Source organism: Mesocricetus auratus, unplaced genomic scaffold (genome assembly GCF_017639785.1).
Source record: "Mesocricetus auratus isolate SY011 unplaced genomic scaffold, BCM_Maur_2.0 Super-Scaffold_100024, whole genome shotgun sequence".
Lineage (NCBI taxonomy): Eukaryota > Metazoa > Chordata > Mammalia > Rodentia > Cricetidae > Mesocricetus > Mesocricetus auratus.
In genome coordinates, this window is record NW_024429205.1 from 23390167 (window position 1) to 23406458 (window position 16292).

The 16292-nt window shown below is 48.3% G+C and overlaps 1 protein-coding gene across 5 annotated transcripts in view; it reads right to left on the reverse strand.

Annotated features, from left to right (window-relative positions):
• Nucleotides 1-16292, reverse strand: part of Capn13 (calpain 13) — a 91033-nt gene that overhangs the window by 25409 nt on the left and 49332 nt on the right. For all 5 annotated transcript variants that reach the window (XM_040730925.1, XM_040730927.1, XM_040730923.1 and 2 more), the window contains 9 exons: nucleotides 15845-15990; nucleotides 13857-13999; nucleotides 9472-9483; nucleotides 7015-7217; nucleotides 6090-6126; nucleotides 5008-5064; nucleotides 2131-2188; nucleotides 1986-2044; nucleotides 381-449 (listed from right to left, as the gene is read on the reverse strand). In XM_040730925.1, coding sequence (XP_040586859.1) covers nucleotides 381-449; nucleotides 1986-2044; nucleotides 2131-2188; nucleotides 5008-5064; nucleotides 6090-6126; nucleotides 7015-7217; nucleotides 9472-9483; nucleotides 13857-13999; nucleotides 15845-15990 — 784 coding nt within the window. The remainder of the gene's footprint in view (nucleotides 1-380; nucleotides 450-1985; nucleotides 2045-2130; nucleotides 2189-5007; nucleotides 5065-6089; nucleotides 6127-7014; nucleotides 7218-9471; nucleotides 9484-13856; nucleotides 14000-15844; nucleotides 15991-16292) is intronic.

Here is a 16292-nt window from a genome sequence, read left to right on the forward strand (position 1 = left end):
GAGGTCTGTGTGCTTCTTTGATGCATTGGACTTTGTCCTGAGGACAACAGGAGGTCATGGCCAACCACATCTATTTGGTAGGTCCTTCCACAGAGGCATTGGGATAGAAGGAGATGGGTTCAGACTAATGGGTGTTTCAGTCTATATCATGGCAGTTCTAGACACTGTCCATGGTAACCCACCTCCTGGAACATTCCTCATCCTTCCTCTCTGACAGCACTTCAGACCTTGGTGTGTGTCTCCCTAAACTAAATGTGAGTGACTCTGGGATCGGTTGATGCTTCCTATCCTTTCACACCCCAGCGTGGGTCACCTAGTAAATATTTGCTCAGCTGGGTTCAGTAAGAGCACTGGTCATGCCATAGGAAGTGTGACCATACCTGGCAGTGGATAAGGCGACTCCACAGTCTTGCAAACTCGTCCTGATCCAGCCGCCCATTCACCTTCACCTGGAGGAGGAGTTAAGTGCCAAGCAGTCCAGAGGGCAGCGGGAAGGGGTCCTATTTGTCCTGGCAACAAAGCCAGAGCAGCTTTGTCCTTCAACTAGCAACCCAGTGCCATGTTGGCCCCATGCCAGATGACTCCCACTGTATGTGAAGGTGACCTGGCTTATATTTCCTTTACAAAATAAAATGTACTGTTACAAGGAAGACACCCCGAGAAAGAGTCATCAATTTCAGTTATATCCAGCAGAAGAAAGGGACCCTCCCCCGCCACGACTACAGCATGGCCTTCACCAGCTGGGCTGTGTTCCTGGGCAGGGAAGGGTCGGGAGGAGCTTGCAGGGGCCTTGCAATGCAGAAGTAGTGTGGATAGGTAAAGGTGCCATCCCTGGGCCCTGTGTGTTGCTGGGGTGTTTCCTGAGTATTAATGCTTCCCCAGCTACCCATTGTAGTGGGCAGCTAATGCAGGAAAAATGATTGAACTATGAGAGCTAGCACCCAACCCTAGCACTCAACCCCAGGGGAGCCCTATTTGCAGTTTCCAAGCACAGTGCAATGCATGGGTCTTTTTCTACTCTCTTTTTTTCCCTTCTCCCAGCTGGGTGTCCTGGTCATGGGGTTGCAAGGGCCATTTGGATTCCTCTGTGTCTCTGAGTGACTCCAGACCAGAGCCAGCTAAGACAGGACTGATTTATGATTCCATCACGAAGCCTTCTTGTTCTACAATAGCTGGCTTCGCATTCACAATCGAGCCTTGTTAACAGTGTGAGAGGGGGTGATCTGTCTCTCTCTGGAGACAGCCACAGCCTGGGGAGGAACCGCCAGGCTTGGGAATCCATCCTACATGGCCAGTGTCTCTTGGGTCCGAAGAGAGAGAGGTCGGATAGAGGAGAAAGGTCCCTTGGAGAGGGTGTTCAGATGAGAATTAAGCAGTTAAAGTTTGATTCCTGGTCCTGTTCCTTGTGGTCATGGAGCTGGGCTAGACCCCGAGTTGCCTCAAGACCACTGTCAACCCATGCAAAAATGCCATATGAGTCACGGGGGGGGGGCACCACTGCTGTGCACTGCAGACCAAGGAGGTTTGAGACTTTTCAGTGGTTATCTTTTTAAATTGGTGGCCTTCTGATTAAGGAATCCAAGCAGTGAAGGAAAGCTCGAAGGTTTTGAAAACAGTTCCAGTTGGAGGACATTGTACAGGCTGAGGTTAGAACATAGACTTTGGGAGCTAAATTTTCAAATCCATGTGTGGCTTTCAACTAGCTGTGTAAGCTGGGCAAAGATACTTGACCTCTGTGACCTTTGTGTTGCATTGGGCAATGGGATTCACAGCTGTTGCATCATAAGGGTTGCTGCAAGCATTACAAACGCCATTTCCTTAGGGATCCCAGAAGTTTTGTCAGCAGTGACTATTGCTATTGCTGTTACGATGAGCTAGAGTCTGGAGTAAGCTGGGAGAGAAGGCCCAGGATTCATGTGCTGATCTATAACCAGAAACCCAGGGACGCCCTCAGGGCTGCAGGAGAGGGTGATGGTGAAGGATACATCCATCAGAGCCACAATGCTTTGGCACTGGTCCAAGGAGAAAGTGTCCTCCGGAGACCCTGAGGAAAAAGAAGGACTGAAGTGCCATTGAGGGTGGCTACATGGGGGATGAGGCCAGAGACAGGAGGCCTCTGAGTTGACATACCTATCAGGAACTCCTGGTTGAGAAGTCTCTGAAGTTGGGTGGCATCAATGCCCAATCCCTGGTCCAAAACACAGGAGAAAAATGGGTGTGAGATGGGACTCAGGAGCCGAGGGATAGATCCACCCAACTCTGTAGCAGCGTTCCGAGTTCTATGCCCTCCCTTTCCGTAGCGTGTCTACCTGCTCTTTGTTCTGGGTTCTGGTCATGTTGATGACCCCCTCCCTGACAAGACATGATGGTCCTGACACTTGGCTCCTGGTGTGGGTCCGTTATTGTTAGAAAGCACGCCTCTTCCTCCCCTTCTCACTGCGGCTGGCTCTCGCAGATCCCCACCATGGCAGGATGACCAGTGTAGCCCTTTAGGGATGTATTCTCCACTTCCAGAGGGACTATTAGAAGAGGTGATGACTTTGTGTGTGCCTGTGTGCGATAGTAGGCGCTAAACACACTCAAAATTAGGCTACTAGAAGAAGCTAGCATGGAGCACATGACTTAGTCTTCCAGGTACCGAGGCTTTCCTTAGATTAAAAGCAGGAAGCCTCTAACGTGGTGGTGAACAGGTTTCTTTGTAGGCCTGATCTCGGAAGGAGTCGTGGCACTGACCGTTCCCTGCAGACAGGCACTGGGCAACCTGGTGGTAATATCATTTTTACAAAAAGCATGGCTGCTGCCCTTGGGGCTGCTGGCACTGGAGTAAGGTTTCTCAGCGGGTAGACTTGTAGAGTGGCCCTCCATGGCTTAGAAGGTGCCTCCTCACAGACAACTGCACTCACAGCTCCACATAGCCCCTTCCTCCTGCTGTAAAAGCAGGAGCAGCCCCAGAGCCTGTCATTGTGAGGCCCTGTCTGCAGTGAGAAGCACAAGCCTCTAAGATGCCAGTGTCTCCTGCTGGTCCTCAGGGCTTTCTTCTAACTTCACGTTTGGAAATATCAGCGAAGTTGGCTTCATGTGCCAACATCAGCCGAGCTTTTCTTCCAAAGAACCTTGCACAGAAGTGCCATGCTAAGGAGGCACTCGCCTCCATGGAATTGCCCGTCAGCCAACAGGCTGAACAAAGCATGGACAACATCTGCTTCCTTCTCCATATTTCCCACCTAGGGCACACTTGGACCAGGACTCCACACTATTCCCCACCAGGAGCATTCGAGGAACTGGTGGCAGGGACGGCAATGGTGGTTACTCAGTCGAGTTCCCCAAGAATTGCATGTATGAACTAAGGGACCCTCAAAGGTTGGGGCTGTGGTACTTCCAAAGCTTAGTGAAGTAGGTACTTGGGGTGTGTCCTGGGAGTTTGGAAAATGCTTGCCAATTGAATTTATGAAGGATGGTGGTTCAGTTTGCTCTGTCTAATTGAGAACCCAAATGCATGTTGCCCTTCTGACGGGCAGGCTTGGTTATAACATTTCCACTACCATGGCTAACACAGGCAACTAGCCACAATGAGCGGTGATAGATGACTGTACTTATAGAGCTAGTTACACCAACGTGAGATGTCATGGGAAGAGACAGTAGTAAGTGCATGAGAATGCTTTGGTTAAAAATGTCTTGGGCAGTCACAATCCCTGAGCACAGTTTGCATGTTGTACAGGATGCTGCCAGGGTGCCTTGCTCAAGGGTGCCTGCCTAAGAGGCGGCCTAGGCACAATACTGTATTGGTGTCTTATTTTAATTCTGACCACTGTCCAGTACCAGCAACGGTCACTCTAGGGGGAGCCCAACATTTGTCTGTCTCTTGGAAATGTCCTGATTAGGGAGTCTGTACCATCCTGTCATATGACAAATTACATTTTTATTTTAGAAGTCCAGGTTCATGGACCTGTGTGAAGATATACCACCTGCCCTGGAGAAGCTTGGTCTCAGGCATCCTAATCAGGTCCTGCTGGCCACCTCAGAGCAGCTAATCTAAGCTTGGGTGTCTGCTCCAGGGGAGCTAATCTGTCTTAATTCAACCTGACAGAAATGATTGAGTACCTGCTCCGGGCCAAGGACAGTGATGGGTGCTTGGGGACAAGGAATGCAGATGAAGCCATCTCTGCCTTTGGGAGCTCACAGACAGGAGACAGAGGTCTTCTGGGCCAGTCTGGTTTCAGTGAGAGCTGCCCTGAGTCCTGGGCAAGTACTGATGGCTGTTCTTTGTAGCACTCACCCCTCATTCCAGTCACACCCTCATCTGCATCCACCCCCTTTTGCCTGTGGTCCAGGCTGTGCCTGAGATACCACTATGCCATTAGCCCTCTGAGTACAGAAGCATGGGAGACATGCCTCCTTTCTCGGCCTCTGCTTGGCCCACTGTACACAAAATCATCTATATTACTTTCTGCTTCCCACACCGACACTGTTATTAATGGTAAAAGGCCCATCCCACGGAACCACTGGCAGCTCTTTTATCCTGAGGAGTCAAGGAGTTCTTTATAACAGTTTATTAAACCATTAGGAAAGCCCCATGTGCACATAGGTGGCTTGGCAGGGAGAGAGCTGTTGGGGATTTCTGAAGCTGGCCAGCTCCCGGGAGGAACAATGCCAGGTTTGGTGGGGGTAGGGAGAGTGATGGCTGAGCCAGAGAAAGGAAGATTTCAAGGGGTGCTGCCAACTTCTTGTCTAAAGGCTCAAACAACACTATATCCCTTACACACAGCCCTTAATTATCATCTCCCTTCCTAAGCTCCATGTCCCAGTGGGATTCCACCCACATTGGGACATACTTGTCTCTAGAGCTTGGCAGCCAGAGCATCTGGGGATGGTCCAGGGAGAGAACATGACCGATATGATCAAGTCCTTTTCATTCTATGCATTCTGACAAGCAACTGGAGAAGTCTGTGTTCCTGAAGTGTCCCCCACCCACAGACAAGTAAGGTCGACGGGTGTTAGGTAACATACCCGATCCACGTATCTGTAGAAAATGCTTTTTTGGGATCCATTTTCTGAAAGACTTCCCTGGTTCAAAGGAAAAATAGGTATGTCAAACTTCTGGGGAGGAGACCACTCATCCGGTACGGCCTTGTTTCTGTAAGAGCTGGACTGATGAAGGGTATAATTAGCCTCACCTGAATCTTCCCCTGGTGGTTGTAGGGGTCAGGTGGGGGAAATCAAACTTGAAGGGGCTTTGAAAACTAAAGTTTGTTAGAAGGAAGATACTTGAATCCAATCTGATCTTGGGGTGCTGGTCTTCTCTTCTGCTCCACCCCTTAGAGCTACGAGAAGCCTATCATAGCATTTCTGCTTTCCTTAGGCAATAGCAAGGCCAGGAAGGAGAAAGATGCTCTTATGTGTGGGTCTTGTGTGTGTGTGGGGGGGTCTTGTGTGTGTGGGGTCTTGTGTGTGTGTGGTATTGTGTGTGTGGGGTCTTGTGTGTGGGGGGGGTCTTGTGTGTGTGTGGGTCTTGTGTGTGTGTGGGTCTTGTGTGTGTGTGGGTCTTGTGTGTGTGGGGTCTTGTGTGTGTGGGGTCTTGTGTGTGTGTGGGTCTTGTGTGTGTGGGGGTCTTGTGTGTGTGGGGTCTTGTGTGTGTGTGTGTCTTGTGTGTGTGTGGGGTCTTGTGTGTGTGGGGGTCTTGTGTGTGTGGGGGTCTTGTGTGTGTGGGGGTCTTGTGTGTGTGTGGTCTTGTGTGTGGGGGGTCTTGTGTGTGTGGGGGTCTTGTGTGTGTGGGTCTTGTGTGTGTGTGGTCTTGTGTGGGGGGGTCTTGTGTGTGTGGGGTCTTGTGTGTGTGGGGGTCTTGTGTGTGTGTGGGTCTTGTGTGTGTGTGTGGTCTTGTGTGGGGGGGTCTTGTGTGTGTGTGGTCTTGTGGGGGGGTTTGTGTGTATGGGGGTCTTGTGTGTGTGTGGGTCTTGTGTGTGTGTGGTCTTGTGTGTGTGTGGTCTTGTGTGTGTGGGGTCTTGTGTGTGTGTGGTCTCGTGTGTGGGGGGGTCGTGTGTGTGGGGTGTGATGGAGTTAACAAAGACAGCAGACAGGACCTGCACACCTACCTTAAGGGCTCTGAGGTTGAAACTGCTGCTCACGTTCCTAGAAAACCAGGGGAGCAGTGTGACAAAAATGACCAGCACTGTATTCCCAGGAGTCTACCTGTGGAGGACACCCAAAGACCTAACATCTCCAGCAAGGGTGAGTAGAAGGCAGCCATGGCAGTGGACACACACTGATCTCATGCTCATTTGAAGTGGCATGGTCTGGTTTTCTAGCCACTGACTTGTTCATCCTGAGATGCACATGGACAGTGACCTCTATAGCCAGAATGCAGAAGACCTTTGGCTCATTCTCCATCTTGAATTAGCAGTGGCCACCCTTACTCATTGGCCATAAAGACCTCTCTGACCATATAACTCCTGCCTCAGGCTCAAAGAGACAGGACTTGTTGATCCCAATCTTGACCCGTGATTTAACATCCAAGACCCCATAGAATGTCTGTTTGTCAGGTCAATCTGTCCTTCTGGTCTACCCCACATTCTGGCCATGTTTCAGACAAGTGAATATAATACATGGTACAATCTTCCCATGCATATGACTGGCAGTACTTATCCAACAAGCCCTGGCACTGCTATGTCCCTGCTTCTTCTCAGGCTTTCTTTCTACGTGCATGGTCTTCTCTTGAAGTTACTAACATCTGTTTACCTTCAAGGACCAGCTCAAGGACCAGTTCCTCTGAGAAGCCTTTCCCAGCCCCCAGGGCCAGAAGCAGTCCTTCCACTCTGTCCTTTCATGCAGTTTTACATTATTGTGGGGGTCAAGCTGTAGGTTCATGGACTTGCTCATTCCCCATTGTAATGAGTGTCTCAAGAGCAAGACTCATACTGTGTCCTTAGCACACCATGTTCTGCATATGACACACAGAGCCCTCTTCATAAAGACACACTGGAGCAGAATAAAACACTCAGAAGCCCAGGGCTTCTATACCTGTCCTTGTCTGGCATTTTGAGGAATATTCGGAGCAGGAACTCAACTTCTTTTCTGTGTGCTGAGGGAACCACTACATAGGTCCCAGGGCTCAGGTGGAAGGACCTTGTGAAGTTGCACTTGGATACATAGTCTATGCCCTGGGCAGCATTTCTAAATGGGGAGAAAAATGCAGGTGGCAGTCTTTCCTGGAACTTCTGGAACTAGAAAAAAAGCAAAATTATTGTGAGAAAGGCCTTTCTATACCTGAAACCTAGCACCAGGACAGGCTACTGCCTTCTAGACCCTTGTAGGCCCACCTGACTAGCTTTACAAGTCCTGGAAAAGGAGCCGGTGGTGACTCAGGTCCAAAATGAAACAAACAAAAATACCCCAAAATATCTTATCTACCAGGTGCATCCCACCTGCAGTCTGTGGGTCACATGTGTCCGCGGATAGCCAGGGCTGTGGCCCAACACATTTATAGATGATAAAATAATGTCACAATGTCAAAAGGTTGGATGTGGCAGATTCCAGACACTACAGTGTATGCACCAAAATTTGACAGGTAACTTTATCTCACTGATCTAATAGCATCCTGGGGTTCTGGGTTTCTTTCTTATTTATGTGCAAAGAAGGTATGGAAATTAGTGGCAGTGTTCCAGTGTTGAATTCCTTCTGGGGTCCCTACAGCTAGGTCTCCTCTAAACCTTTAATCACATTCCCTGGGCTGCCACAGGACTGCGAGGTTGAATTTTCTTCTCTCCCTCTCTTTCATCTCTCTAGCAGAGCCTTGGGATTCCTTCTCATTGGAAGATAATGGGTCTCAATCATTTTCCTTTTATTTCAAATTTTCTTACAGATAAAACAATAAATATAGCGCAAGTCCTATTACCAGATGTCACATACATATTATATAATAAAAACCCCTTACTAAACAAATTTTCCTACAACATGTGAGCATGGTGATTCCATTTAGAATGGTTATACAGCATGAAATGGTTATTGATGGGCTCTGCCTTGGGGGAAGAATAGGGGGAATGCGGAAGTTTCTATCAGGGGATAGGGATAAGGCTAGGCAGGAGGAGGACCACTGTCCGAGGTGGACAGCAGAGGGATGGTGGAACCCCCAAAGCAGATTTTCTGCTCTCAACAGCAGCCCTTGTAGGTTTGGGGAGCTGGTTTTCTTAGGTCGTTTGACAGAAGCAATAAACAATAGGGCTGGTTCTTTTCTGAAAAAGGCAGCTCTGCCCTCTGGCACCAGGTATGAGTGTTTGGACAGAGGTGTGTGAGCAGCCTCCCCGCTACAAGCTAGGTTAGGGTGGCCTTGCTCACCTGCTGTCCTCCCCCTGACCCATCATATTTCTGCAGCCTTGTTCAGTGCAGGCTTGCTCGGTGGCAGTGAGGAGTATGACTAGGGACTGACAGGAGACCTTGGTGTAGTGTGCAGAGGAGCCTGCTTCATGCAAATTCATGGCCAGCAAGGCACAGAGCTGGCCCTATTATCCTAGCATTGGGGCGTGTACCCTTTTATCACTCAAACCCGCTCTATGTTCTGTGTTCTCCAGCTCAGGGAACTGGAGCTCTGACCCATTCCATTCACTTGAGAGCTCCCCTCAGAACCCTCCTAGGCGTCCTTCTATGGTTGGGGAACCAGGGACTGGAGGCAGATTCTAAGCCCAGCTTTGTGGCTGGGCCATGGCTAAGGGACAGACCTCTTTGATGTCAACTTTCTGTCTGTATTTCTGAGTCTCCCTGCTCTGGGAGATGCTGCTCTAGACACTGTCTACTTCTTGGGATCTTGTAACAGCTTTGGGGTAGGGCACTTTTACCATTTGCAGGCTATGACCATATCTTGACCCTAGTCCATACATTGTACCTTCCTCTTGGCAGCAGAGAAGAGTTACTGCAGAGTCCAGAGTCTATGTCTGTGGGATCAGGCCCTCTGAAGTCCATTGTCCCTTTCTATCCTTCCTTATAGCCTTCAGATCTTTTATCAATATGTTACCAGGTCTGGTTACTGGATAAAAAAGTATATCCGTTTGCTCAAGAGAAGAGGTAGAGGGTATGCCTTGAAGCTCTATGTAGCCAGCAAGCATCAGCTTGTGGTAGATTTGGGGACTAATTCAAGAGTCTGAAGGTCCTCCCTGGGTACCCCTTTCTACTGCTCTCATCTTAAATGCACAGGAACCCACTGGACCAAGCTTCTCTATGGGGACCAAATGCTTCAGGATACTTTCACAGTTATAACCCATCTTGGATGTTAAAGAAAGAATCCTAATAGTGTCCAACCCACATACCAAGATGACAAATCCTACCCTAGTTTGTTGACCTGTTTGGACATGCTAAGCTGACAGCTCATTCAAGATGCAACAAGAGCAGGTTTGTGGAGTCCCCAGTGTTGGAAGAGGCACAATAGTTTCCCAAGGGGCAGCATCAGAAGTGTGGGAAGTCCATGAGGACAGCAGTGAGCCATACCTGGGAGTTTACCTGTGGGAGAGAGGAAAAGAGGCTTCAGGAAGATACAATGGAAAGACAACTGTGTCTCTCATCCTAGTTCCGGGCACATGCTACTTCTTGTGTGGCCAGCCTGTCTGCCACGCAGGGCACGTGTTAGGAGTGGGTATGGAGCCTTCATTTGTGCTGAGCTGGAGAAAAGGAGACCTGCACTGTTGAAGGGAAGCAGCAAAGAGTAGGAAACTGAAGAAGAAAGAGGATAGCCGAGAGGAGGCAGCACGCTCTTTATATCTTAGAGCAAGATATGGCTATTGTTCAAGTTACGATGGTAATATAGGAGGAAGCTGGAGGACACTAACAGGACCAGAGATAAGATGCAATCTCAGTCAAGGGCAGATTTTTCAAAGTCAAGTACAAATCCCTCAAGCACCAATGAGAGGACAACTTTGATCTCCCCAAGTGTAAACATAGGCGTCTGCTCTGTGGATATTCCCCTCCCCTTGTAGGGAGTGTATGTGCACATATGGATGGGGGATGCTTGTGCTCCCCCCCTTTCCACCTGGTGGGAGGAAGCACCAAGCACAGAGTTCTGTCTGTATGCCCTCTACAACTTCCAAAGTCCTTCTGTGTGATATGCTGGCTGTGTGTGATATTCTGGCTATCCAGCACAGCCCTTTGAACAGATGCTTGGGTCTTGCTCCATGTGTGAGGAAACAGGCTAGGAAGGCAGGAAGCAGAGAAGGGAAAAGGTCAAGCTGTGTTGCTTCCTTTGCAGTGGTGTCCCTCTTCCCATCAAGCACAGTCCTTCCCAGTTAGCCTGGGTTTTGATCACCTTCTACTGTGAGCTTCAGTTCTGCACACTCAGACTAACCCACTTTGTGGGTGAGGTCAGACCCACTTTAGCCATAGCTGCTGGGAGGGAGGTGTCAAACCCTGGCTTGTGGGAGGACCTTTGGGGAATGAGGATGAAATAATATGTACTCTTGTTCCTTTTATCTGTCCTGACTTTTTCCTGCCTGTTCACACACCACTGGTATCCAGCTGATGTAAAACAGAATAGTGGGCCCACTGCATCTGGGGTGTGTGGGGGGCCACAGGCTCACACTAAGCTTGGAATCCTATTTCAATGGCATCAGCATTATAACAACTCTCCCCTTGGGACTCCCGTAAGCCCAGATACTAGCAAACTCATTGTCTCTGGCTGGAATGCAAAAAGAACTGAAGTATTTTTTAAGATTAAAAAATGTATGTATCTGAGCGTTTGCCAGCATATACAGGTATGCACCACATGTGTGCCCAGAGCTCAAGAAGGAAGAAGGCATTGAAAACTCTGGAACTGAGGTGTAGACAGCTGTGAGCTACCATGTGGGTACCAGGAACCCAACCTAGGTCCTGTACAGGAGCAGCAGCCACTCTTAACCACTGAGCCTTCTCTGCAGTCCCACAAGCATCTTATGATGAGATCTAGACTCGCTATTAACATGTAACTCAATCAGGATCCTGGAGGGACTATTGAGGTCTCGACAGCCTGAGGAAGTCTTAGGTCTGAGTGCTCTTTTGGTAGTGTCAGCTGAGAGATAATGCATCTCTCATGTACAAAGGAAAGAAGGGAGCTTTGGGAATTTTTAAAGATAGAGTTGATTACCTCACAATGGCTCCTGAACCATAAAAATGTTTGCCCATGGGTTATGGATGGAATCATCTGGAAAGCAAAGCTCAGAAGGCAGGTGGGAGTCGAACAAGATGGTTCCACATCTAGACATGATCTTACATACTGGCCTATATGGCTACTTCTGGGCCAAGAGATTTGTTGTAAATTACACTTGCTTCTTCCTGCCTTTTTTGTTTAATTATTTAGCAGTTGAGTGTTGGCATGTGTGTATGATGAGGTGGCTGGAATGGAAGTGGAAGGGATACCCAATTGGAAACACCCAGGTCACAGAAGATCTCCTTTGCCATCCAAGGCCTGGATGTGGGGTATTTGGCTTCATTTTTAGCTACTGCAGTGGAAGCCTGCACGCTTCATCCCATCAAAGTGGAGGCAGGTGCTGGATGGCACTTGTCTATTACTGCATCCTTAGGAGATGTCCTTTGGTAGTCTTGGCAGGCCCGAGGCAACTTAAAAGTATTGTCTTGAATCCCAACAATCTTCTGTAGGAGCTCTGACTCTTGAAGAATGAGGTAAAAGGGGTGGGACTAAGCAAGAGTTCTGAACTATGTTGAGAGAGTAGGGGCTCAACAGGCTTTTCTTCCAAAGCTAGAATCTTCATTTCTCTGTTGCTCTGAGTACCATGAGAAAAGCAAGCATGTAAGCCCCACTGAGAAACCCAGGCCTGGGCTATAGGTGCTGAGATCCAACTTTACCCATCATCCCCAGCTGTGGGAAAGATAGTTCTCCTCTGAGCTCTGAATTTCATGTCTATGAAAGTGGGGACATCCTTGGTCTTGCGACACTCAATGAGAACATGCTTGTGACTCTGCAATGCCCCGTAAATGAGGCTTTCTCACTAGCAAGAGCCACAGCTGTGAGCTGGACAGTTCCCCATGAGCAGAGGAGGCAGGAAACTTGTCGGTCCATAAATGGGCTTTTTCTCAGTTAGCAACTGGAGTTGTCTGGGAGGCTAGTCCCATCTCTAGCCTAATGTGTCTAATAGGCTTCTGAGCTCTGTGGTACCCACTAAAGGTGACAGACGTGTCTGACTGCAGGCTTGAAGGGCATCTGGTACCCAGTCTCAGCTTCACCATCAGCTCTGGCATGCCATTTCATATGCTTGTGTAATAGTGTCTTCAACTCTAATGGTACCAGTCTCGCTTCACCATCAGCTCTGGCATGTCATTTCATATGCTTGTGCAATAGTGTCTTCAACTCTAATGGTACCAGTCTCGCTTCACCATCAGCTCTGGCATGTCATTTCATATGCTTGTGCAATAGTGTCTTCAACTCTAATGGTACCAGTCTCGCTTCACCATCAGCTCTGGCATGTCATTTCATATGCTTGTGTAATAGTGTCTTCAACTCTAATGGTACCAGTCTCGCTTCACCATCAGCTCTGGCATGCCATTTCATATGCTTGTGCAATAGTGTCTTCAACTCTAATGGTACCAGTCTCGCTTCACCATCAGCTCTGGCATGCCATTTCATATGCTTGTGTAATAGTGTCTTCAACTCTAATGGTACCAGTCTCGCTTCACCATCAGCTCTGGCATGTCATTTCATATGCTTGTGTAATAGTGTCTTCAACTCTAATGGTACCAGTCTCAGCTTCACCATCAGCTCTGGCATGCCATTTCATATGCTTGTGCAATAGTGTCTTCACTTTAACGGGGTGGGAGGAATACGACTGACATCACAGAGATTCATAGTCTTATTGGTACAATGAGGCTGTGGGACGGCTGATTTGAGAGTCACTCACTCTACTTTCGGGATGCTTTGAATTTCTTGAGAGATGAGACAGCAGAGCCATTTGATTTTCTTTTTCTTTCTAACTTTTTCTTTTAAATGAGTTCCTTAGTTATCTGTCCCGTGTGTGTGTGTGTGTGTGTGTGTGTGTGTGTGTGTGTGTGTGTGTGTGTGTGTGTGTTGGCATTGGTGGGACTGAGGGAGCTGGTTGGGAGTGCAGTGGAGAAGAGGAATTTGGGCCGAAGGGAAAACCTGGCTTTGGATGAGCAGTTAAACAGCCTGAATGTCAACTACTAAGCTGTATCTGGGCTTTGGTCTACATATAAGAGGAAAAAGATTTCACCTACTGGATTTAAGTGTGTGTGTGTGTGTGTGTGTTTAACTTTAATCAATGATTTTCAAAAATGACATAAGCAGGCAGCCTCTGAGGAACTTGTTAAAATGCAAAACATTAGATGCTGCACCCAAGATTCTGATTCAGGGGGTCAGGACTGGCTCAAGAATCTGCATAGTCACAGAAGTTGGTCTTAGACTTTGAGCACCTCTTGAGACGCAGACATTAGCGTCTGAAGCATACTGGGAAAAGCTGTACCACACCAGTGGCACAGGTAAGGGGTATATGCCATTTAAAATATGGCCAAGGGGTTGGAGGGATGGCTCAGGGTTGAGAACAAATGCTGCTCTTGCAGAGTTCTGTTCCCAGAATCTGCATAGTGCAGCTCACAACTGCCTGTAACTCTAGCTCCAGAGGGATCCAACCGTCTCCCGGACTCCATGGGCATCGTCACTCACATGTACACATACCCACACATATAAATATGAGTCACAGAATAAAATTAAAAAATAGTCAGGTCTGATTTTCCTTTAGTTTAAATCTTTCTTAAAATTTTAGGGCTGGACGCATGAATGTTTTTATTACTAAACCTCCCAGCTTGACCAGTATCTCTATGCAGTTCCAAGTGTACACAGTATCTACAAAGAGCAAGTCCCAAAACAGACTGCATACCTTGAACACCTGGAACTGTAATGGGAATATCTCCTCTTCTGTCTTCAAGCTTTGTGACATGATCGTGAAGGCCACAACAACATTGTTGCCGTCAGTGGGCTCTTGAACACCAAAGAGATACTGAATATCCCTCCCATGTCCACCTAGAAGAGAATAAGCCATTACCAGGGTTAAGAAACACCCCTGGGCTCCCAGTACAGTGCTTTATGGGATTGGGTTCTAAACTCTGCTTGGAAAGCTAAGGCCTGGGTCCACAAAGCCACAATCAGTAGTTGTGAAACAGGTTTTTTATATCCAGAGCCTCAGTCTCTTTCTTTTAAAAACATGGAGGGGAATGTTATCCCTACTCGAGCAAAAATATCTCCTAAACAATAAATTCAGCTCTGTGTGAGTGTGAGTGTGAGTGTGAGTGTGTGTATGTGTGTGTGTGTGTGTGTGTATACATTTGTGGAGGTCAGAGGTCAACCTCAAGTACCATTTGTCATATTCTGCCCACTGCTTGCTTTATTTATTTATTTATTTATTTATTTATTTATCTATTTAATTTTTGTGAGACAGGGTCTCTCAGTAGCCTAGGACTTTCCAACAGGCTAGGCTGGCTGGCCAGTGAAGCCCAGGAACCTACCTGTCTTCACCTCCCCACAAGTACTGGGATTGTAAGAGCCCACCATCATGGCCAGCTCTAAGCCCTATTTCTTAGTAAAATCTCCAAGTATGCATGAACTTATTGTGCTGGCAACAACCATTAGAGCCTTGAATGGCATCAGTCACCAAGCACCAGTGAAGATAGCCGAAATCGGGTGGTAAGATGGTCATCTACAGTGCTCTCATCCGCAAGCATGCTTATGTAAGCCAGAGCAAGAGGAGGGCTCCATGGAAACTATTAGACTCAAGTGCATGAAGCAGGGCAGGCCAGTCAGGCTATAGATGAGTGGATATTCTTCAGGAGTCATGGGTCATTAGTGAGCTCTGGAAAACGAGCAGAGAGACACAGAAGACGACCATGGTCATGGCCTTCCTATGAGTACTGAACAAGATGCCGATTAAAATGCACTTAGCAGCTTATAGCAGGTACTCAATTGCTGGCTTCCTTCCTTCACTTCCCTGTGAGGTATTACTGTAAATGGCCTTGCTGTGTAAATCGGGTTGGTTTACTAATGCACGTTATATCCAGGGGAAAGGGCTTTTGTGGCATAGTTAGGCGGGCACTGCTTAGGGAGGTGAATAAGTAAGAATGACTCAGCAGTTTCATAGTCTGCTGCCTCCTTGGTGACAAGGCTCTCTGAGGGATCAAAAGAGCCTGGAGATCAAAAATGAATCGTGCCTTTCTGGACAGGCGAGTGTAAACATACATCCTCTCAAACCGACACACTTACAGCCTCTTTTGTGGAGGATGTACTATCTCACCCAGACTCTATGCCACAGGAAGCAGTTTCAGTCATCAGTGTCACTAACAGGGAACTTGAGGGACAGTAAAGGGTCATGAGAGATGTGCCTGCCACTGCTACTCATGAGCAGGACAAGACTTACCCACCCTGTGCCTGGCTGGCACTCTGTGGGTTCAAGGGGGCAAGCAGAATTATTAGTGATACCATTTACAGCCATGGAGCCCAAGGACAGAGAAAACAGTGACATTCCCAGGCATAAAGCTAGTGTGTGGAAATGATGATGGTTTAACCAGGCTCTGAATTCCTTTCCCATGCTCCTTCTACAGCCTTTCCTCCTGTCTTGGGTGTTTACTGGAGAGCAGAGAGCCAGCGCTCCACCCTGGTGCTGAGTAGCAGGACCTATAAGGTACGGAAACCAGGAGAGGTGACTACCCTGCCCACTCTTACTAGCAGTCACTGTGCTTGGAAAAGAGCTAGTTGTCCCTTGAAGCTAACTCCTTTGATTTCTTCATCGGGCTAGTGGTCTCGCCTGAGGAAAGAGTCAGAGAGAAGTCAGGGCAGAGCTAGGGCTGACAGCTGCTGGTCTAGCAGAATGACCACCTGCCATATTTCTTGAGACCACTTGGTTCTTGAACATCATTTGGCGCCATCTTTCACTGGGTGTGACTCCATGATCCAGGGTGATCGGGACCTGGTTACAGATGAACAGGCATGAGAAGTTCTCCTGGAAGTCTTGACATGACATCCTGTGGAAAACAGACACACAGCCCAAGTCACCTCTGCCTGTGTCCCCTGGTTGGGCTTCCTACCATGTCACTGTGCCTCTCCAGTCAGCAGAAGTGCCCCTGTGTTGGCTTGCCCCAGGCCTAACGTCTGTCTCTGACACATTCAGTGCCACGTGCTCCTGCCCTGGGACTCTCCTCTCCCATGCTTGACAGGGCACCGGGAGAGACAAGTCTGGTTATTGTGTCACCTGGCAAAACCACTTATTCAACCCAATAATCCAACTGAGTCCTTTCAGGGTCAGTGGGACGAAGGCCAGGCTCTC